At 38.9% G+C, this 23073-nt stretch overlaps 1 protein-coding gene across 3 annotated transcripts in view; it reads right to left on the bottom strand.

Annotated features, from left to right (window-relative positions):
- Window positions 1–2532: 2532 nt before the first annotated feature.
- MCCC1 (methylcrotonyl-CoA carboxylase subunit 1) overlaps window positions 2533–23073 on the bottom strand; it is a 57922-nt gene continuing 37381 nt past the window's right edge. For all 3 annotated transcript variants that reach the window (XM_007094562.3, XM_007094563.3, XM_042956314.1), the window contains 8 exons: window positions 22173–22282; window positions 18510–18726; window positions 16666–16752; window positions 10701–10750; window positions 7413–7550; window positions 5985–6092; window positions 3611–3682; window positions 2533–2835 (listed from right to left, as the gene is read on the bottom strand). In XM_007094562.3, coding sequence (XP_007094624.2) covers window positions 2707–2835; window positions 3611–3682; window positions 5985–6092; window positions 7413–7550; window positions 10701–10750; window positions 16666–16752; window positions 18510–18726; window positions 22173–22282 — 911 coding nt within the window. In that variant the 3' untranslated portion in view covers window positions 2533–2706. The remainder of the gene's footprint in view (window positions 2836–3610; window positions 3683–5984; window positions 6093–7412; window positions 7551–10700; window positions 10751–16665; window positions 16753–18509; window positions 18727–22172; window positions 22283–23073) is intronic.

Raw genomic sequence — 23073 nt, 5'->3', positions numbered from 1 at the left:
CTGGCAAATGGCTGTACTCCAAAGCCCCGTTCAAATGTCACTGCCTCTCCCTCAGCTTCCCAACCCAAAGTAGAATTTATGATGCCGCCCACCTGGCCCCCGTGGCACCTAGTGCACAGGTGTATCATGCTATGAATTATGGTGCGTTCTACACAGCTGGATCCTGTTTCCCATTAATTAGGGCAAGGGCAAAAAAAACGTTTCTTACCATCTTGGTTTCCAGACGCTCTGGTGTGTATGGTGGTACCCGCTCTGTCTTTAGGAGGAACAGAGGCAGTCAGGTGCAAAGGAACTCTGTCCACACAGCACCGCAGGAGGCGGTGAATTTCACCAGCATGTGGGTACAACTGGCTTTAAATTCCTTCCATGAACATTATTACCTCTGACCAACACAGCGAGGTAACAAGGAAACCGAGAGCTTGATCTTATTCCACTGGAAGAGATGAAAGGGGGCAAATAGCAACCCCAAATTTCTACCAGAGCGCCTTTGCTTTTCCCGCTTTTAGAGTTTTGTTTGTTTTAGTTTTGTAGCGTCTGCTGCGAAAAATATCGCTTTCAAAAAGCGCTGGTTGAGATGGCCTTCTCCTTTTTTACCCCATGCTAAAATACCTGCAGGAACTTCTTCCCAATGGGTGTTCCAGGCTCTATTCTTCTCTTCCTCCATCCACTGGCATATTGCTGCCAGATGAAATTTTTAAAAATACCATTTGAATTATAAAACGTTCCTATGTAACATGTTAGATACGAAGCATAATTGTTTGATAAATATAACCAACCATCAGCCCTACAAGAACACTAGCGGTCGCTGGCATCCACCTCTATATGCCTCACCCATCTCAACCCCTGGCCCAATACCTAATACTTTAAATACCCTGTCTTTAACTTTATGATTCCAAGATTCATCCCTGTGGATATTCTTACCCTGTTTATTTTGTTGTTACATAGTATTCCACTGTGTGGCATACCAGGGTTACTTAGCCCTTCTCCTGCCAACCAACTGGGATTGCTTCCAGTGTTATGGGTAATGTGGCCATGAACATTCTTGGTGCACAAGTGCATCTGTGCATTTCTAGAAGTCAGGTCATAGGGTATGCAGATGTTCAACCTTGTGAAATAATGTCGAAATTTCTCAAAGGGGCTCTACTAGCCAAATTTTCTCCCAATCAAATTTTCCTTGCTAAAAAATAATTCAATATAACTGCCCCTTGCAAGATAAAATCCAAACCTACTCCTCCATGCCAGTTAGTCTGGCCCCAACCTAAATGCCACACGTTTTCTCATATAGCCTCCCAAGGACCTCCCACTCCTGTTGGGCAGATCTGTTCTTGGATATAGAACACACCTTACTCATGTTCAATAGTGAAGCCTTGCTTCTTCATTTCTAGTCTATAAGTTCCCCCTCCCCACTCTTGCTCTGGGTTCTCCTTCCTCTATGAGGTCTGCCTTGATTACACCTGCCCACAGAGCTCTCTCACCCCAACCCCTAAAATACCTATTTTCTGCACCAGTCACTTGACATCGGTCTTCACCCCCACCCACATCTTAGGATACTGAGTTTCATCCTGCCTTGTTGGAAAAATAGACGTTCTAACTAGGATGTGTAATCAGATTTGAGAACTCCACATTTCCAATTTTAGTATTTGGGACTTCCTCACCACTCTCTTGACAATGGAATTGCTTTCTTGGCAGCCAGGAGATAGATCAATTTTGGGTTTGATGTTTTCCCACATAACTTTTTTTTAGGTTTTATTTATTTATTTATTTTTTTTAACATTTATTTATTTTTGAGACAGAGAGAGACAGAGCATGAATGGGGGAGGGGCAGAGAGAGAGGGAGACACAGAATCCGAAGCAGGCTCCAGGCTCTGAGCCATCAGCCCAGAGCCCAATGCGGGGCTCGAACTCACGGACCGTGAGATCATGACCTGAGCTGAAGTCGGACACTTAACCGACTGAGCCACCCAGGCGCCCCTATTTATTTATTTTTAATTTTTTTAAAGTTTATTTATTTTGAGAGAGAGAGGGGGAGAGTGCACGCACAAATGGGGGAAGGGTAGAGAGGAGAGACAGAATCCTAAGCAGGTTCCATGCCATCAGCACAGAACCTACAAACCACAAGATTATGACCCGAGCCGAGATCAAGAGTCAGACGCTTAACTGACTGCACCACCCAGACACCCCTTAGGTTTTATTTATGTAAGCAACCTCTACGCCCAGTATGGGGCTTGAACACAACCAGGAGATCAAGAGTTGCGCACTCCTCCAAACGAGCCAGTCAGGTGCCCCAGAAAAATTACTTTCAACTCAATCATATTTTCAGATTTGCATCCGTCTCTCAAACACGTCCATTTTCATCATGATTGTAAATGGGAGATAATTAAACAACTTTTTCTCTTCCAATCATTCTCTTTTGATCAAGTTGCTGCCTACCTTCCTAAAAGACACTACAGTGTATACAATTTGAGGCAGAAACAAACTATATTAGCTTCCAATAAAAAAATATAATTCAATTTATTAGTATGAAATAGATAATTTATTGTGTTTGTGACCCAAGTACATGATTCTCAAATATTAGCCTAATTGTACAATCATTTAGTAAAACTGATGTTTATTAGACTCCGAGAAAAGCAGGAAGGCACTTTCTCTTTTTGGTGTACAGATACTATATTTAAGATACTGCTTAATTGGACATTTCTTTGATGGCATTTATTCTGCTTCTCTTTTGTCCGATTCCTCTTCCTCAAACTCGATTAAAGGAGCATGTCTGTTGGCCTGAGAACCTTCTTTGTAGAACACTTTCTTGATTGTGCCGTCCTTTGGGGCCTTTATGGTAAGCTGCAGGGACACAAGACACGACCGTGGCTGTAATACTAATGAAGACTGAGCACACAGTAAGGCAACAGAGACGAAAGTGAAAAATAAAGCCAATTGTTTTGAGGTTTCTCAAGCATGGCACCCAAAGGAAATAACATTTTTATGGTGTGCTTTGCAGTTGTGAGGAGTCACTACTTTGACGTACCTGTAACACCTGCAAGGTCGCTAATCGGGAAGCTCTAGTCTAGCTGGTAATTCTCAACAAGTTTCACAGTAGAGTCTCACCCGGGAAGCTGTTAAAAACTGACGATCCTTGGGCCCCACTCCAGGAGATCCCAATTCAACCAGTCTGGGGAAGTAGTTTTTCAAAGCTCTCCCCCTCAGATGACCATAACATGTGGTCCGGCTGAGAACTATTGGCCTACAATTTCTAAAGACCTAAAATAGCTACTCTAGTTTGACTGAGGTTTTCACTTTGATACTGATGCTTGGCATCCTAAGTTTGGCCTTAGAAAATACCAACGGTTAACAGTCAACTGGCTAACTGCCTGAATTTAAGGAATTGACAATTTCTTTGATTTTAGCATCAGAACTGACAGGTGCAGTTTCACCAAATTAAAATGAAAATATATTTAAGGGGAGGATGGTTTTAGTTTTGTTTCCTGCAGTTAATGTTTCATCAATCCATGGCTCTTAATATTTAAAATGGGTATTAGCTTACAAAGTAAGGCAAAAGAACAATTAGATCTGATAGTTCCCTAAGTTTAATTGGAAAGTGAACTTATGATTTCATTACCTCCATTTTCATGGCAATCATAACCATTAGAGAATCTCCAGCTTTTACTTTGTCTCCGACTTTCACAAATACCTAGAGATTAAGAGTGACAGGTTAATATTTAAAAACACAGAGGTTCCGGGGTGCCTGGGTGGCTCAGTCAGTTAAGCATCCGACTTGGGCTCAGGTCATGATCTCGCGGTTCGTGAGCTTGAGTGCCACATTGGGCTCTGTGCTGACAGCTCGGAGTCTGGAGCCTGCTTTGGATTCTGTGACTCCCTCGCTCTCTGCCCCTCCCCCGCTCATGCTCTGTCTCTGTCTCTCAAAAATAAATAAACAATAAAAAAATTTTTTTAAACACAGAGGTCCCTCGTGGTCCACAGAGGTGGTATATAAATGTACACAGTAGAAGTATGGGTCTGTCTGGTTGTCTTATCTGTCAAAGACAGGTGTACAGGTGCAAATCAGAGACCTACAGATCAATCTTGCACTGCTGGCCCTCTTGTCAGTGGGGAGCACTGCTTAGCTCCTTCTCCCCAACCCCAAACCATCTAGTTTTCCTTGAATCAGATGAATATGATTTATATATTTCAAGGTCCTTTTGTGTTTTAATAAATGTACAGACAAGACATACCACCAACAGGGGAAGAACCAATGCACTTAAATGTCACGGGCAGGGTAGTGGGGCATGCCTGGTTTTCTAGATTTTATAGGTAGTCTAGGATAGTGCTCCAAGTTTTGAGTGTCCTGTGTGGTAAATGTATAGACGGTCTTCATGTGAAAGAATTAAATTATTGGCAACCTTGGGGAAAAAAAAACCCAAACCTTTATTTTCCATTTTTCATGTATAAGTGAACTCATATATCCCATATGGTCTCACTGTCTTCTTAGTTAACATGGTTATCAAGGAGTTTTTAGAAACATCACACAGTGGAATTAGGTTCCACAGTCAATGTGTAGAGCCAAAATTGTGAAAAATGAGAAACACCTCTGAAAGCCCCCAAATCACCCAATGCTGGGTGATGCTATAACAGTGTTTGATGAAATCAATGGTCTAGGGGGCGGCTATAGGGAAAATGTGCATTTTTCCCCTATAGATGTTCAGGGATGCCTACATTTTGGAATGTACATGGAAAGTGAGATTGAGTGAGTTAAAGGCAGATCAAAGTCTTTGAGCTCATACTCCCTCTGGACAAACATGTGCAGAGGGGAACAGGGGGTGCAATCACTTTTACTACTTAAATAGTTATTGCCTCCTTCTTCTTTTTGGGTACCAACAATATAGAGTTGAATTTTTATGACTTGGATGCATTTAAAGGAACTCTACTATATTCAAGTGTATATATAAAAAAGACACTACTAATCTACCACCATTTGAAGTTACTTCAGCATGGATCTTAATTCTGAATATATACAGCATTCAACACCAAACCTCATTGTTCTTCATCAGTACCAGCCTTTCAAATTTTATTTTAACACACATGTAGTTATGTATATTGGAAAAAAAATGTTATTTAATGATAAATTGTTTGTGTTAAATTTGACATTAAAAAATAGCCCTTTTGGGTAATGCTTGGTGAATGCTCCATTTTAATCATAAAAAGACAAATTTAGATTATTTATACTTTGATGGAAATTTCCACTTTCAAAAATAACAGTATCATAAATTAGGTAAATGGGTATTTTCATTGAAGACTGAACATAGAAAATCAATCTATCACATAGTCTCTTGTTTTAAGACTTTCCTTCCTTCCTGCCTGCCTGCCTGCTTTTATAGAGTGAGCGAACAGGGGAGGTGCAGAGGAAGAGGGCCACACTCAGCATGGAGCCTGATGCGGGGGCTCGATCTCATGACATGACCTGAGGTGAAATCAAGAGTCAGATGCTTAACCAACTGAGCCACCCAGGAGCCCTGAGATTTTATTTTATTTTTTAAAAATGTTTATTTATTTATTTTGAGGTGGGGGGGGGAGAAGAGAGAGAGAGAGAGAGAGAGAGAGAGAGAGAGAGAGAGAGAGAGAATATATCCCGGGCAGGCTGAATGCTGTCAGTGCAGACCCTGATGCCAGGCTTGATCCCATGAACCATGAGATCATGACCTGAGCCCAAATCAAGAGTCAGAGGCTTAAGAGACTGAGCCACCCAGGTGCCCCTAAAGATTTTATTTTTAAGTAATCTCTATACCCAACACAGGGCTTGAACTTACAACCCCAAGATCAAGAGTCACATGCTCTACCGACTAAGCCAGCTGGGTGTCCCAGTCTCTTGTTTTCTTCAAGAGGATACTTCCCAATGAGAGAGATTGGAGAGAGAAAAATAATATATATGACTAAGTTCAATGGAGATATTTACTGGGCCTTACTGAACATCATTCTGTATACATTCACATGATTACCTTTTCAATGGTACCCGTCATAGGAGCTATGGCACCTTCCTGAGTTCCATCTGACCTCATTGAAGACAAGTATTTGGGGACTGGAATGTCAATCTGAGTACTTCCCGCCTGTAAACAGAAAACAAACTGGAACTGAAATCAAGTTCAAATCGCTGTAGTTTTGAATCACTGTTTCAAATCACTGTACCCTGAGATACAGGACTGTTTCCAAGCTATTTGTTAAATCTTTAATACCAGGGTTCTAATCTAGCTTTGTGACCTTAAGCAATTACTAAACTCCTCTTAGTCTTGGTTTCCCATTATAAAGGAGTATTGGCATCATGCCTCACAACAGGATTAAAGGAATTAATGTATGTAACTGTTGCTAAAAAATAGCCACTATCTGATAGCCATTTTGAGTAGCATCTCCACTATCAAGTGTTTAGACTAAGCCAGAAACTGTTCTTAACAGTTTTATACATATGTGTGTGTGTGTGTATATATATATATATATATATACATGGTCATCAAAACAAGTTTATGAGGTAGGGAGGTACTGTTATTATTCCTGTTTATAGATGGGGGAACTGAAGCCAGGGAGTTTAACTTGCCATAGGTCACACAGCTGCTCAGAGGTAGAGCCAAGATTTGAACCAAAGCAGCTTCACATTCCAGAACTCCCGCTCATCACCACTCCACCAAACTGTCTCCACCACCATATTGTTCCGGCAAGAACTATGGAAAGGAATGCCTAGTAAAGTGAAATCATCCTTGATTCTGTATACAGTAGTTTAATTACTGGAATATAAAGGACTATGATCTGTAAGGTGTTTTTCAAATGTGAGAAGACTCTGAAGAGGACACAGTGTATTTGATAATGCATTTTCTTTTCTGCCCGTGCAGAAACTATGGGCTCATCAGGCAGCAGGCCCGTGAGAGCAATGAGTCAGGAAATAAGCTCCTGACCAAAGATATGCCAGGCCTGTCTCGATCATCAACCATCCTTTGACTGCCAAGACACTACCCCTTCTGACTGCCCCCATCCCCACAAGAAACATCCAGTTCATAGACTCGCTCTCAGCGGTCACCTCCTCCCAAATCCCCAGAATTCCAAGTGCCAGGAGGATGGGCAAAGTATTCAGGGATCAAATCTCAGAGAGAAGATTGCCCAATGGGCAGTGAGATACTCTCTGACAATAAGGATGTAAGGGCATGTTTCAGAATTAAAGGCAGAAAATGGTATGTGTCTATCAGGGAGAACATGTGTGGACAAAAGAACTAGGGAAGGCAGAAATGTGGCAAAGAAACAGAGTGGAGAAGGAAACACAGAGGAAAGGTCATGGCAGTGATGGAAGGAAGCAAGGTCTTTCTAATCTTTTAGTGAGATGCCTCCGGTCAAGTAATTTTCTCCCAAACCTCAACAGTGTTATTATAAAAAAGGGACATTACCATGGAAAATAGGTAAATAGTGTTTTCCAGGATAATTAGCTTAGTTTTAGTAGCAACTCCATTAACAGAACATTTCAGGTAAGTGCAGTCTCCCTCATTACAAAGATCACCAAGGACTTGGAAAGTTTTATCTTGAATCTGAAAAAACAATAACAACAAAAAACAGAAAAATAAGATTCTTAAAAAATAAACAACCCTACAGAATTAATAAAATCAGAATCAATTCTTTACTGTTAACAGTTTCAAAAGGTAACAGGTGAAATATTTTTTTTAAAAAGCCCTGTAGGAACTTTGCCCCTAAGATTCATAAACAAAGTACTCTACATAGAAATAGCAGTTAAGATAATTAAAAGAAAAAAAAAAACCCAGAGAACATATCTATAGTGCCATAATGCTACAGATAAATGTTCATTTAAGAATAACAATAAAAATGTGAAATAGAGATACAAATCAAATTAAGTAAAATTATCACAATTCGGTTGACTATATTACATGTTAAGTATTCATTTCTGAGTACCTGAGGTCAAATTTGGTTTTACTATGCCAACGTCAGTAAAGAAAAAGGCCAGAACCACCTAATTAGATGGTGTATCTTTTATCTCCCCAAGATGTAGATAAAATTTATGGGTTTGAGTTATGAGTTAAGAAGATTAACTAGCTAGAGACAGCCACAATTTTTGCCCTTGAGGAGAGAGTGCCAAGAAACAGACTTCACACTTGATCTTTCAAGGAAGCTGACAAACGGACATGAAACCTTTCTGTTTTAAAAAATGTTTTCTCACATACACACCCAAGAAAAAAAAATTCCTTCACACACAGGAAATCCATTTAAATCTTCTCTATTTTTCATTTCAATTCCCATGAGGTTACTGTGAAAGTCCTGTGGCTATTCTTTTCAAATATACGATGTAGGCTAAGGTGAAACAGGTTACAGTGCAGTATTTATATGCTGCTTCTCATCTATCCTAAGTTAAATATGACATTTTACTGTGCTCTGTAACCTACTAAAACAGCCATGTGAATGTTTGTGAAATTCTCAGGACATAAAGGTTAAATGGGGAACAGTTTTGTTTAAAGATTTACACAAGCACATTCTAAATTTGTGAAATGTAGTAGTTCAATCTGGAGTTAACTTTACCAAGGGATATGAAGCATTCCCCAAGCCAGAGGTACGAGTATCAGTTACAACTCTCATATACTAAAATACGTTGACCCCCTAGTTTTTCTGAATCTCAGTTTAAGAAATTGGTATCTCAGGGGCGCCTGGGTGGCTCAGTCGGTTAAGCATCCGACTTCAGCTCAGGTCATGATCTCGCAGTTCATGAGTTTGAGCCCTGCATCGGGCTCTGTGTTGACAGTGCAGAGCCTGGAGCCTGCTGGATTCTGTGTCTCCTTCTCTCTCTACCCCTTGCCCACTCACACTCTGTTTCTCTCTCTCTCAAAAATAAATAAGCTTTAAAAAGAAAGAAAGAAAGAAAATGGTATCTCATAGTATTGGCAGATCCAAAGTATCCTTGATCAATCAATTTTGTTGGACTTAACGTCGTTTGGCTCATATTACAAATGATTTATTCTAGTCTCTGATTTTGTACTTTAATATATAGGAATGTGGTTGAGTTCTCACATTGTTTTTTTAACCCTTTCAGCATTTCATTTTGTCAGTGTAATGGATTCTTTTCATTGAGGGCTATCATAAACATTTTGACTAGAGATTCTCAAATTATGACCTGTGGATCTCTTGGGGTCCCCAAGACCCTTCTTGGGGTCCACAATATCAAACTACTTCATAATAATACTAATGGTATTTGCCTTTTTAAAAAATTCTCATTCTCTCATGAACAAACAGTGGGATTTTCTAGAGACTGGACATGTGATAATATTACTCTGATAGCTAATAAACGTGTGCTTGTGTAATCTTAGGTTTTAAATGTTCTCAGTTTATCCTACAACTCAACAACAACAAAAAACCAACCTGATTGTAAAAAGGCAAAAGACATGAATAGACATTTCTCCAAAGATGATATGGACAATTAGCGTATGAAAAGATGCTCAACATCATTATTAATTATGGAAATGCAAATCAAAACCACAGTGAGATAACATTTCACACCCATTAGGATGGCTGTTAAAAAAAAGAAAAAAAAAAAAACAACCCAGAAAGTAAATGTTGATGAGGATGTGGAGAAAAGGAAACCCTCCAATACTGTTGGTAGGAATGTAAAATGGTGCAGCCCCTACAGAAAACAGTATGGTAGTTCCTCAAAAAATTAAAAATAGAACATGAACATACAAACCAGCAATTCTGTTTGTGGGTGTATGTCCCAAAGGATTGAAAATAGGGTCTCAAAGATATATGTGTCCCCCATGTACACAGAAGCATTATTCATAATAGGCAAAAGGTGGAAGCAACCAAGACGAACCAATTCCATCAAGAGACGAACGAATAAACGAAGTGCGATATACAGAGGCAATGCAGTATCATTCCACTTTAAAAAGGAAGGAAACTTGGACATAAACTATGGCATAGAAGAACCTTAAAGACATTATGCTAAGTGAAATATCCAATCACAAAAGGACAAATGTTGAGTGATTTCATTTATATGAAGTACTTAAAGGAATCGAATTCATAGACACAGAGAGCCCACTGGTGTTTGCCAGGGGCTGAGGGGGGGTGGGCGGGGAAGGGGGCACATGGAGTGTTACTGTTTAAATGGGTACAGAGTTTCAGTTTTGCAAGAGGAAAAAAGAGATGGAAGGTAGTGGTGGTTGTACAACGATGTGATGGTATTTACACTCAAAAACGTTTAAAATGGTATATTTTACATTATGTATACTTTTGTAAAATATATATTAAAAATAACAGTAAGAAAATAGGCTCAGTTAAATTTTCTAAATGGTAAGTATTAATACATGTAATTAACACAAACAAAAGCTCTTTGAGGAGTCTCAGTAATTTGTAAGGGTATCCATGGACTTTGAGACCAAAAAGTTTGTGAATGGCTGCTTTAGATGTGAATACATGCACATACTTCAGGAATTCGTTAGCTGTCTAATTCAATGCTATTTTTTAAAACAGGTTTTCATACTTAGGGGAACCACAGCCAAACTGAGGAAACAATCAGAAAGTGTAGTAATTTCCCCAAATTGGTCTGAAATAAAAACACATGACATTCTCCTAACTATAGTCCAATGGCTTGGGAGAAACCAGAGTGTGAAAAAACACCCTCCTCTGTATGAGAGAGATCAGAATTAGCTCTAAACTGTACAAAGAAAACCAGTAAGGCTTACCTGCATGCTATATGACCCATCGAGGTTATATGTGACAGCTATGGCTACATCTTTATGAAAAAGGGGGGAAAATTGAAGAAAAATTAGAAGACAATCATAGACGGGGATTCTAAAAATCTCTTTCAACCTAAAGATAACCAGCCTTTAGGGATACCAACATCTTTTAACTCCCTGACAAGATTTTTAAAAATCTATAGGTGAGTTCCAATAAAAGTGAATTTCAAACTTTTGTTTCTTAAAAAGTGGACTTTTAGCAGACTGTTAACTATAGAGAACTGATGGTTACCAGAGGGGAGGTGGATGGGGGGATGGGTGAAATAGATGAAGGAGATTAAGAGTGTACTTATCTTGATGAGCACTGGGTAATATATGGAATTGCTGGATCACTATATTGTACACCTGAAACTAATAAAACACTGTATGCTAACTATACTAGATTAAAATTTTTTTAAAGAGGGAGTTTTAGCTCTTGTAATGTTGTAGGATATTTTAGATATTTTTCTCTAAACAAGGAAAGTTAAAGTGTTAAAATAGGAAATGCAATGAATTGGGAGAGAGAAATTCTCATTTAAGACCCAAATTTGCCATCTGTGGTGTGATCACCTCTGTGATCTTGACTGTCCTTTAAAATCTGAGTCCTGATTTTCTGCTCCATTCTGACCTGTTAAATGGGTATGAGAATGTAACAGTGATTAAATAAATGTGAAACTGCTGTGTAAACTGTAACCGACCATATAAATATAATAAACAATATATTTCATATTATTTTGTGGACACAGAATTGGTTACGGACTTTCCTAGGAGATGGAAATCAAAAGCTCTGTGGTGCAGAGAATGCAGACCAAAGTCACTTCATCGACTCCTGATACTTTAACCACCATTTTGATGCTGCCAGCTCACATCTATTTCCAGCCCTGACCTTCCTTCTCCAGAACTCTGATTAGTCATTCCCAGCTGGATGCTCTATCGGCACCTTAAAGTGAACATGGTAGGTCCAATAAATCAAATCATGTCCCCACTCTGCCTGCATTCCCTCCCGCCCTGGGAGCTCCATGACTGGCACTAGTATTCTCCTGGTCACCCAGATTTAAAACCTGTCATCCTTACCTTCTCCTTTGCTTTCCACATGCAATAGCCACTACAAAGCTGCCACATCCTTCCCTACCTGTCCTGTTCATTTCTTCCTTTCGTTCCCATCACTCAACCCTGATTCAGGCTGATGGCCAAAGGCCTGGCTGACTCTGAGGTCTTCTTGGAACTTTTTGCTTCCTGTCTCAGCCCTTCCAGCTGATGCTGCCTAGCATGTCTCCTCTATATTCAAAATACTTGGCCTGGTACTGAAGGCCCTAAACTCAGTCGTATTTCCCACCCTTCTTCTACACAGCCCTATATTACAACGAAATGGGAACATGGGACAATTAATATTCTCCATATGTGCCTCCAGCCTTCGCCCCACTGTGCCTCTTTGCTCCACTCCCCCTTCACTGTGTCACCAGTCCCAGCCACCCCAACTGAAACCTTGCCCCTTGTTGACATCATGCTCATTCGTGGTCTTTGGGAAAAGTCTGTCTATGTGGAATGAAGTTGCTCTTCTCTGAACATTTAGACACACTTCTGCATATAGAACACCATTATGATTCTTTCCTCATCCAGTTTTATGATGGAATAATTTTTCTCTTTATCCGTTTTTTTAAAAATTGCAAAAATAAAACTTCACAAAGGTCAAATACTGAAGTACATCAAGCAAAATGTGAAAGTCCTCTCTATTGCCCAGATAGAACTACTATTGAACTCTTTAACATGTGAGCCCCTTCAAGTTTTTTAAAATGCAAACTAGTATTTTTCTTTTATAAAAATAACATATTCTTATACATACTGTTCTGCAACCAACTTTTAAAAATTTATTTTTCCAACCTTTTTTTAATTAACATGTGACATACATATCCACTTTGTCTTTCAATAGTAGCAAGTTTAATGATGATGATGATAATGACGGCAACTAGTGTTTATTGACCACTTGCTATGTGACATACAATTGAGCTTTTGATGTGTTGTCTCATTTAATATCCACAACAACCCAAGGAAGTAATTACCACTACCATTCCCATTTATGGGTGAGGACACTTGATGCTTACAGAGAGTGTGTCACTTGCCCAAGGGTCACAGACAACAGAGGAGCCAGAATTCAAACCCATAACAGTCTAACTCAAGGGTCTGCATTATGAACCACTGCACCATCTGTCTTCCCAACATACTCACTTCTCCTTTGCCAGATGGTAAATTCCTTAAGGAAGAAAAGTAGGGACAAACACATCTTTTTTTTCTCTTCTTCACATTACTCAGAACATCTATTTTTTCAGAAACTTTGTAATGAACATATAAGTAAATGAAACTTCTCCACCCTATGTCTTGTCAATATCTTTCATTCCTTCTTAAGAGAAAATGCATCCACTTACACCAGATTAGGTTTTTTTTTGATTTATGAAATATGAAAAGTATTTAGCTGACATGAATGCCAATAGAATCACAGTAAACACATTGCCAGGAAAAGTCTTTTTAAGAACATTTAAAAAAATTTGAATTATAATTGACATATAATATTAAATTAGTTTTGCATATACAGCATAGTGATTCAGCAATGATATCCATTATGAAATGCTTACCATGATAAGTGTATCACAGTATTATTGACCATATTCCCTATCATGTACTTTTCACTCCTATGACTTACTTGTTTTATAACTGGAAGTTTGTACCTCTTAATCCTCCCCACCATTTCATTCGCCCCCACCTCTTTTGGCAACCACTAGTTTGTTCTCTATATTTATGAGTCTGTTTCTCTCTGTTATTTGTTTATTCACTTGCTTTGTTTTTTAGATTCCACATATAAGTGAAATCACATGGTATTTGTCTTTCCCTGGCTTATTTCACTTAGTATAATACCATTTAGGTCCATCTATGTTATCACAAATGACAAGATTTTCATTCTTATGGCTGAGTAATATTTCATTGTGTATATATACCACATCTTCTTTATCTATTCATCTATCGATAACCCACAGCTAATATCATACTCAATGATAAAAAGCTGAAAGTTTGCCCCCTAAGGTCAGGAATAAGACAAGGATGTCCACTCTCACCACTTTTATTCAATACAGTACTGGAAGTCCTAGCCACAGCAATCCGACAAAAAAATACATAAAAGGTATTCAACTGATAAGGAAGAAGTAACACTGCCATTATTTGCAGATAATATGATACCATATATCGAAAATCCTAAAAACTCTCCCAAAAAACTATTAGATCTAATAAGTAAATTCAGAAAGTTGCAAGATACAAAATCAACACACAAAAGTCTGAATTATTTTTAAGTTTTATTTATTTATTTTGAGAGACAGAGAATGAGAGAGAGAGTGAGCACATAAGCAGGGGAGGGGCAGAGAGAGAATCCCAATCAGGCTCCCTGCTGTCAGCACGGAGCTCGATGAGGGGCTCAAACTCATGAACTGTGAGATCATGACTTGAGCCAAATCAACAGTCGGTGGCTTAACCGACTGAGCCACCCAGGCACCCCCTACTGCATTTCTATTCACTAATAATAAAATAGCAGAAAGGTAAATAAAGAAAACAACCCCATTTACAATTACATCAAAGAGAATAAATTCTTTCATATATTATAGGGCAACTGACCTTATTCCTCCCTCCCTTAGTTATCTCTAGACCTCCACAAGAGAACCTTAAACATCCTCTTACCTATTTTTTAAATTAATTAATTAATTTCAAGTCAGTGAGGCTTGAACTCATGACCCCAAGATCAAGTCACATGCTCTACTCACTGAACCAATCAGGTATCCTATCCTCTTAATGTATTTAATAAGGTATGGAAGTTTAGCATGGTGCAGTGTTAGATAAGTGCATATACCCTGGGGTATGGGTTTGAATTCTGTTCCACCAATTACTTTTGTTATGATTTTAAGAAAATTATTAATCTCTCTAAACTTTGGTTCCCCATTTATAAAGTTGACACTAATAACAACACCAATTTCATTGGCTTGTTCTGAAAATGGAAATTAAATAATCCATGGAAAGAACTTAATAGCTGGCATATACCAAAAGCTCAATAAATCTTAGCTATTACTGTTACTACTGAGGGTAGGGCAGGATTCTGTGAAGCATGGCCACTAGCAACCAAGTAAGAATATTTTTCAAGCCTTAAATATTTAAAATACTTGATAATTCTCACTGAGATCATTAAGAATTAGTTCTACTTTAGATTCATAAATGCTTCTGACTTCTTAAGACTTCCTGTTTGGTGTACTCACTTATTCAATCATGGTTACTGTTAATTAGCATTTATTAGAGACCCACCAGAACATTTCTGAAAACTATTACATTCAGGCCTGGGTTATCGTTGAAAAATAACTACCAAAAGGATGTAGTGAACAGCAATCATGTTGGTTTTCAATAATGTATTTGTTTTTTAATTTAAAAATTTAAAAATTTCCAAGAAATGCAGCATAGTTCAAAACATTGCTAAGTGCTTCAGTGAAGATCCATACCAAATAACACAGTTGGCTCATCTGAAGTTTAATCACAAGTATGATTTTCTGTTTAATTTAGGTTGAAGAGGTCAATGAAACTTTACTGCTGCTGATACTTACATTCAGTATATAGGAGTCTAGAGTAAGATAATCCCAGATTTTGTAGGGCTTGGTTTTTAGGATGAAATGAATAAACACACTAGTATAAAATGGGTATTAGTAGATACTAGTGGATGTTTGCAAACTTTCTTTCCATGTACTCAGTGCATGTAAAATAATGCCCATGTAAGTTCATGATGAAAAAATATCTCGAGCTTTAATCCAATCAACTTAGATGAAAAGGGGATTTGCTAAAAACTGAGTGCATGTCTACACAGAGTTGAGATAAAGAAGATTCTACTTTGTCTGGGGGTGGGGGGAGGGGGTTCCTATGAGCGGCAAGAAGATTCTGTTCTACCTGCTGGGTACATTTTTATAATGGAGCATTCACAGTTTAATGACACCTCACATTCAAGGTTAACTAGCTCTCTCGGCTCTGACTCTGCACCCATCCTGTTTCCTATGCAAACTGTCCAGCAGCAGAAGGGATGCTGCTATCATGGGATTCTGATCCCTCTGGTACGTTGTTCCAGCCACAAATTTATAAAAAATTTAAAATTTTAGATGTTAGCCTCTCCTGGCTTCAATTACAATAAATCAGTCCCACCCTCAGCCTACTCAAATTAGTTTGCAGTCAAAAATCAATTTTCCACTGGAAAAGTAAAAATAGCACAGGGGTCAAGGTCAGAAAGGCTGGATGTCAATCTCACTAGCCTTGAGTAAGTTCCTTCACCTTCTCTGCCTGTTTCATCAGACATACATGGGTATGATAGGGATTCCCCCTTAATTAAATTATAGTGAAGATAAAAATTTACATGTGATCAGGTACTTAATAAATCATAGCTTCTTAGTAACCCTCTTCCACCTGAAACAATGCCTGAGTGGTGGGTAATCCTCCCTACTGGAGTAGTTTTGGATATTGTTTTTCTTATTTAAAAGTAGTACATTCTTGCTGAAGAAAAACTGCAAAGCAAAGAGAACAAAGAAGGATGATGGGGGTGGGGATGGAGGGAGGGAAATCCCCTTAAATCCTGCTACCCAATGGTAACCTCACTAACATCGTGGCATATTTCATTTCAGTCATTTTGCTATGTATATTGTGTGACATATTTTTCAAATATTTACAAAATACAGAAAAAGTATAAAGAAGAAAAATAGCACTAATGTACCACCTGAGCCAATCAATTCTAGTACTCCTTCCAATGGTTAGGCTAGGGAGCTTAAAAAATGTAATTGACCGATCATGTCTGGGCTGAATCCTTTTTTTCCAGATAAGTGATATATTTCTATAAAGCACATTTCTCTTTTAATAAAACATTACTTACTCTTTTTACCATCCCTGAGAGTTATGTTTCTGGTGTAACAGGTATTCAGTCTTCTTCCACTGCTGGATGCAAAAGGGGAGTACCGATCTAGAAAAAAAATTCAAATTCAACAACAAATTTACAAACACCAAGCCTGACTTCATACCTTTCAAAAGAAAACATAAAACACCTGTCCTACACTGGCAGCTCAAATGTGTCTTCTTTGTTCTTCTCATTGCTCTAAATTTAAATTAGATACTTCAATTTACATCTCAGAAAAGGTTATATGAAAAATTCCAGCTTGGCTAAAATCAGAGTATTTGCAGCCTAAGCTCTCTTCCTCTGGGGGCACAAGCCGCACAGTGGTCTCCCCTTCTTGGGCAAATGCGTTCCAGGTCACCAAAATCTCCACCACTCACTACTTTTCCTTTCACTTAGCCTCTTTGTGCGTCACTCGTCCTGCCCACAGGCGTGTCTGTTGGACAATATCCAGGAGCTACGGCATAGCTGAACTGAAGCAATTTATTCTGAAGTTCATGGGTGTGCCAGTATACATTATAAAAAGGAAGGAGAGAGTAAGAGGATGCTTGATTGTAACAATGCTATATTCAGGCTTAGCAACACTGTATGGGCATATTTGGAGGCATTTCATTTAGAATTGTAAAAGGACAGAATGAGAATAGAGCATACATCTCCTAAAGATGTAGTTATATATTTTAAGCTCTCAATATAACTTTCTTGAATGAATCTAGAAATTAAAGATCCTAATAAAAAAATCCTATAATAATATAATAATCCTAAAAATAATGAAGAGATAAATGGATTAATTTTTCTTTTTTCCTGTTTGCTCCAAAGCTCAGAGTTAGCCTAAAGTATATATTTTGGAGCAAGTTTGGGAGGGTTCAGATTTTGCTTATCTTATCTTATTTTATGTTTTGCATTCTTTCAGATTAGCAATCTATTTCATTTTTTAAGTTTATTTATTTTGAAGACAGAGAGAGTACAGGAAGGGCAGAGAGAGAGGGAGAGAGAGAATCCCAGGCAGGTTCTGCGCTGTCAGTGCAGGGCCCAGTGCGGGGCTTGAACCCATGAACTGTGAGATCATGACCTAAGCCAAAACCAAGAGTCAGAAACTTAACTGACTGAGCCACCCTGTGTCCCCAGATTTTGCTCAATTTAGAGGGAAGAACATTTTAATGGAGAACTGACTGAAACTGTAATAAGCTAATGAGTTTTCATTATGAATTTCTAGCTTCCTGAGGTGTTAGGGAGAGGCTGGGCAACAACTCAGTGGGGAAGCTGAAGCAGAGATGTGTGGGCGTGGCAACCAGGATGAATCTCTGCCATTTTCCTTCCCATGTTTAGATCCTCTGATTGGAGGAAGTGCCTAGGTCTCTAGTTAGACAGAAATTTGATCACAGAATGGAAAAGGAGAGGAGGAAATAACTCAACAATAAATTAACAGGTAATGAGAGTCCCCAATGCTCTGTCTTCAATCCCCAGGACCAAGGAAGTTGCGGTAGGTACAAGGATACAATAAGTAGGCCCTTGAGAAGCAGCGAATTAAAAAAGCTTTGGAAGGGGTCAGCACAGGGTACAGGAAGGACCAGCGTTTGGTTGAAAAAGAGCCCCAGCTCAACACTATTAGGCAATTAGTTAAGTTACATTTAATGGATTAAAAAAGTGTTTATGGATGCATCCATGATACGTGAATCTACTTCATACTAAAAAACCACTTAGCAGAGGACAGTGTCAACCACTGAGAGAAGAAAAGGGACACAAAAGTATCATAAAGAAAGAAAAGCACCTCCGATGATTATTTATAAAATCCTGACAAGCAGAGGAAAGAGAAAAGCATTCCATACCTTGTGACTGAATTTTGAAAACATCAGACATAGCTTTCTCCTTGAGGATGAGACCCAGAGCTGCCTGGCATAAAAGCTCTTTGGCTGTGGCCTTCCGACTGGGCAACAGTTCTTTGCGGTGTTGAGGGATGAAATCGGTGTGTACGTTTCCAGCCTCAAACTCTGGGTGGCCAGACAGGCTAAGAAGGAAGTCAATGTTGGTGTGCAGTCCGACAATCTAGGAAGAGAATAAAGCCCATATCCCCAGTGAGTGGGGAAAAAAACATTTTCCATAGAAATTTGCCATAGAAATCTGTTCTTTGTACTAAAGATATTTCACCAGGGGCAACTCTTAAGAAAATTGAAAAACCTACTAAGGTACCACATGGCGATAGGACAACTCGTAAGCAAAACAAAACAAAACAAAACAAAAAACTCACTTCACCAACACTATGTATCTGGACTTAACACTTAAAATTACATTTTACAATACATTTAAAAAAATTTTTTTAATGTATGTTTATTTTTGAGAGAGAGAAAGAGAGAGAGAAGGAGAGGGGCAGAGAAAGAAGGAGACACGGATTCTGAAGCAGACTCCAGGCTCTGAACTGTCAGCACAGGGCCCGACGTGGGGCTTAAACTCACAGTGAGATCATAACCTGAGCCAAAGTCAGACGCTTAACCAACTGAGCCACCCACGTGCCCCACAACACATTTTAAAAGTAGTAAACTACATTTTATTCTTTATGATAAAGAGGACATAAGAGATGATGGTAGGTTAGGTAGTGTAGACATTTAATTGCCTCAGGCTACGTAAGTGATAAATGTTAAGAAACTTATATGAGATTTATTTGCAAGATACTGAAGACTTGCTGCTCGGAACACTCCCACAAAATAGGAAAACAGAGCACAGGATTTCTATACTGAGGAGGGGACAGCATTAAATGAGCTCAAAGGAGCTTCCTTCCAACACTAAAATCCAAATTTTACACATTGATATAAAAATAAAAAGGTATACATTGAACCTAGATCCATCCAATAAATGGGGTCAAGGGTAAAACCAGCTATCTGAGCCTTGGGTCCATTCATATATTCATTTACTAGCCATTTACTGAGCACCTTTTAGGTGCCAGGCCTTGCTCCAGGTACTGGGGTCATGATGAAGAACAAAACCTCACAGAGATAACAATATCTATAAACAAATATCTAATATGACATCAGGTCATATGAAGAAAAATAAGGCTGGTTAAGGGGAACGAGAGCAGCAAAGGATCCTATTTTAAATAAGATCACCTGGTTTCAAGCTATACCACAAAGCTGTAGTAATAAAAACAGTATGGTAGACTGAAACAAAAACAGAAATGAAGATCAGTGGAACAAGTGGAAATAAACCCACACTTATATGGTTAACTAATCTATGGCAAAGGAGGCAAAAAACCATCTTTTCAATAATTGATATTGGGAAAACAGGATAGCTACATGTAAAAGAATGAAACCGGACCACTTTCTCACACCACACACAAAAATAAACTCAAAATGTATTAAAGACCTAACTGTAAGACCCAAAACAAAACTCCTAAAAGAAAACATAGGCAGTAATCTCTTGGATGTCAGCCTTAGCAACATATTTATGGATATGATTACTGAGGCAAGGGAAGCAAGAGCAAAATTAAACTACTGTGACTATACCAAACTAAAAAGCCTTTGCACAGTGAAAGAAACCATCAACACAATGAAAAGGTAACCTACTGAATGGGAGAAGATAGTTGCAAATGATATGTATGATAAGGGATTAGTATCCAAAATATATAAAGAACTCCTATAACTCAACACCTAAAAAGCTAATAATCCAATTAAAAAGTGGGCAGAGGACCTGAAAAGACATTTATTTTTTCCAAAGACATACAAATGGTTGACACATGGAAAGATGCTCAACATCACTCATTATCAGGGAAATGCAAATCAAAACCACAATGAGATACCATTTTACACAAGTCAGAAAGGCTAGTATCAAAAAGACGGTAAATAACAAATGTTGGTGAGGACGTGGAGAAAAGGGAACGCTTGTGTGCTGTTGGTAGGAAGGACATGCTGGGTACAGCCACTGAAAAACAGTATGGAAGTTCCCCCCATATTAAAAACAGAAATATCATATGATCCAGTGACTCCACTAGTGGGTATTTGCCCATATAAAATGAAAACATGAATTAGAAAAGATATATGCAACCTTATGTTTATTGCAGCATTATTTACAATAGTCAAGATATGGAAGTAACCTCAGTGTCCATCAACAGATGAAGGACAAAGATGTGGTGTATACACATGATGGAATATTACCCAGCCAAAATAAAGAATGAAATCTTTGGGGCACCTGGGTGGCTAAGTTGGTTAAGCATTGACTCTTGGTTTTGGCTCAGATCATGATCTTGCAGCCTCATGGGCTCAAGCCCCAAGTCAGAATCTGCACTAACGGTGCAGAGCCTGCTTGGGATTCTCTGTCTCCCTCTCTCTCTGCCCCTCCCCTGCTTGTGCTCTCTCTGTCTCACTCAAAATAAATAAACTTAAAAAAAAAAAAAAAAAAGAATGAAATCTTGCCATTTGTAACAACATGGATGGACTCAGAGGGTATTATACTAAGTGAAACAAGTGAGACAAAGACAAATACCATATGATTTCACTTATATTGTGGAATCTAAACCACAAAACAAACTAACAACAGAAACGAACTCATAAACAGGGAACTGGTAGTTGCCAGAGGGGAAGGTTGTGAAGGGAGAAGGTAAATAGGTGAATGGGATTAGGAGGTACAGACTTCTCACTATAAAATAAGTAAGGCACAGGGATGAAAAGTACAGTATAAGCAATACAGTCAATAATATTGGAATACCTTTGGTGACAGATGGTAACTACACTTAACGTGGTGAGCACTGTGTAAGGTACAGAACTGAATCACTATGCTATACACTTAAAACTAGTATAACATTGTGTATCAACTATACTTCAATAAAAAAAAAAAAATTGGGCAGCCTGGGAAGACCTCTGAGGTGAACAGGAGCTGAGGATGCTGAGAAGGGAGTTTTGTGATCATGTAGGGAAAGAACATTCTGGAAGAGAGAACAGGAACACATGGCTCCATGCTGGGTATGTCTAGGGAATGGCAAGGAGACCAGTGTGGTTAGAGACACAGAGATCAGAGGTTAGATCAAATTAATGACATATAACAATCTGGATATCACAGGTTAATATGAAATCCTTTTATGAAGCTACATCAGTGTGGTCTGGGGCTTACTGCACCAAGGAAATTCATGTGCTACAGAAAAGCAACAAATTCTGTCAAATGGGTAAAACTGAACATAATTATTTTCCTTTGGAGAAAATAATACCAGACTGTAGGCCACACTTGTGTACTTGGTCTTATCTACAGGATGAATATGAGTTTCATATCAGATTTCAGTGAAGTATAACACTGACATTAATAGTTTTAGTCCTGCAATTTTTCTTTTCTAGCTGAATCAAGAAGTCCTTAAACTCTATTTTGACCCATGGGAATGTGAAATCATTTTGTTCCTGATGCATTGGTGGAAAGAAGCTGACAGGGACAAAGGCTGACCAATCGTGACAGACATACTTGGCGGTGGAGATACACAGATCATAAGGTCCCTAACATGGCCCCAGGTCACTCACGTTGTACTGACGAAGGCTGTACCTCAGTTTCGTTAAGGCCGCCTGGCGATCTGCTGCCCACACAACCAATTTCGCAATCATGGGGTCATAATGCACTGAAACTTCATCTCCTGAAATTGAAAAACCACAGTAGCCACTCTAAGTCCAAACTTAACATGATAAAATATGACCTGCAAGACATTCTGCTGCGGCTTTAACGTTCACTTCATACCTAATCCTCAGGAGCTCTTGCATGGTAGTCGTTACCACGGTTTCATTCACAAGGAAATGAGGCTCACAGGGCTTTAAAAACTCACCACAAGTCTAAGGAGATTATGGCTATCCAAGAGCACCTAAAATAGTGATCCAATATCACACAGGCTGGCTGTCCCCATCCTCTCTTCCTCTGAACCTTGTTTTCCCTTCTCATTTTGGAAGCCAGCGCAAACTGCCTCTACCTTCTCCTGTCACAATCCCTTCTGCCCTTAGCATCCCCCTCCCTCCACCCCTCAGTCTCCTCATGAGAAAAATACAGATAACAATCCAACTATACTGTAGGGTTCTTAGGAGGATCGACAGTAAAAAGGCCAAGTGCCATACCTGGCAGAACTGATAAACAAATAGCACCCATCACTGCTATGACAGAGTCTTAGAGAACAAGAATCTGAACCAGGCAGCCCTGTAAGTTCAGGGCCATGCACACGAAGACCCAGTTGTAAGCGAGCTTGTGCCAACCAAGCTGCTGGTTGGAACAATAAAAAAAAAAAAAAATCTGAACCAGGCACATCTCACTGGTTAGAAATGGTTCAGGTCAAAAGGATGTGGTGTGTTATCAACAATACTGTTCTAGGACCACTGTGTGATTTTGGGCAGGTCATTTGACCCCTTTGAACTCCAGGGGCATCATCTATAAAATCAAGGG

The sequence above is a fragment of the Panthera tigris genome, chromosome C2, assembly GCF_018350195.1.
Source record: "Panthera tigris isolate Pti1 chromosome C2, P.tigris_Pti1_mat1.1, whole genome shotgun sequence".
NCBI classification, from domain to species: Eukaryota; Metazoa; Chordata; class Mammalia; order Carnivora; family Felidae; genus Panthera; species Panthera tigris.
This window is presented reverse-complemented; position numbering and strand designations above follow the sequence as displayed.